At 68.8% G+C, this 526-nt stretch overlaps 1 protein-coding gene across 1 annotated transcript in view; it reads left to right on the forward strand.

The window, feature by feature from the left end:
* Positions 1–2: 2 nt before the first annotated feature.
* Positions 3–526, forward strand: part of SLC12A2 (solute carrier family 12 member 2) — a gene marked incomplete at its 5' end in the record, with an annotated part of 59,890 nt that continues 59,366 nt past the window's right edge. Inside the window, one exon of the mRNA XM_010726025.2 lies at positions 3–512. Within this exon, the coding sequence (XP_010724327.2) occupies positions 3–512 (510 nt within the window). The remainder of the gene's footprint in view (positions 513–526) is intronic.

Raw genomic sequence — 526 nt, forward strand, 5'->3', positions numbered from 1 at the left:
AGCTGAAGGTGCCGGGGGCTGCGGGTGTAGAGCCGCGCTCTGAAGGGAAAGATGCGGGCGCCGACGCGCCAGGCAGACCGCTGGGACCCACGCCGAGCCAGAGCCGCTTCCAGGTGGACCTGGTGGCCGAGGCGCCCCGCAGGGGCCAACGGAGAAGTCGATGTGGCGGGAAGGGCAGCGAGGAAGCAAAGGGCCGCTTTCGGGTGAATTTCGTCGACCCGTCGGCCGGCGATGAGAGCCCCAGCGAACTCGGCGGTGGCGGCAGCTCGGAGGGAGCCAACGTCAGCTTCCAGAACGGCGGCGACACGGTGATGAGCGAGGGCAGCCTGCACTCCGGCGGGCACCACCACTACTACTACGACACCCACACCAACACCTACTACCTGCGCACCTTCGGCCACAACACCATGGACGCCGTGCCCCGCATCGACCACTACCGCCACACGGCCGCGGATCTGGGCGAGAAGCTGATCCGGCCCAGCCTGGCCGAGCTGCACGACGAGCTGGACAAGGTGAGCGGGCCTCG

This window comes from Meleagris gallopavo, chromosome Z, assembly GCF_000146605.3.
Source record: "Meleagris gallopavo isolate NT-WF06-2002-E0010 breed Aviagen turkey brand Nicholas breeding stock chromosome Z, Turkey_5.1, whole genome shotgun sequence".
NCBI classification, from domain to species: domain Eukaryota; kingdom Metazoa; phylum Chordata; class Aves; order Galliformes; family Phasianidae; genus Meleagris; species Meleagris gallopavo.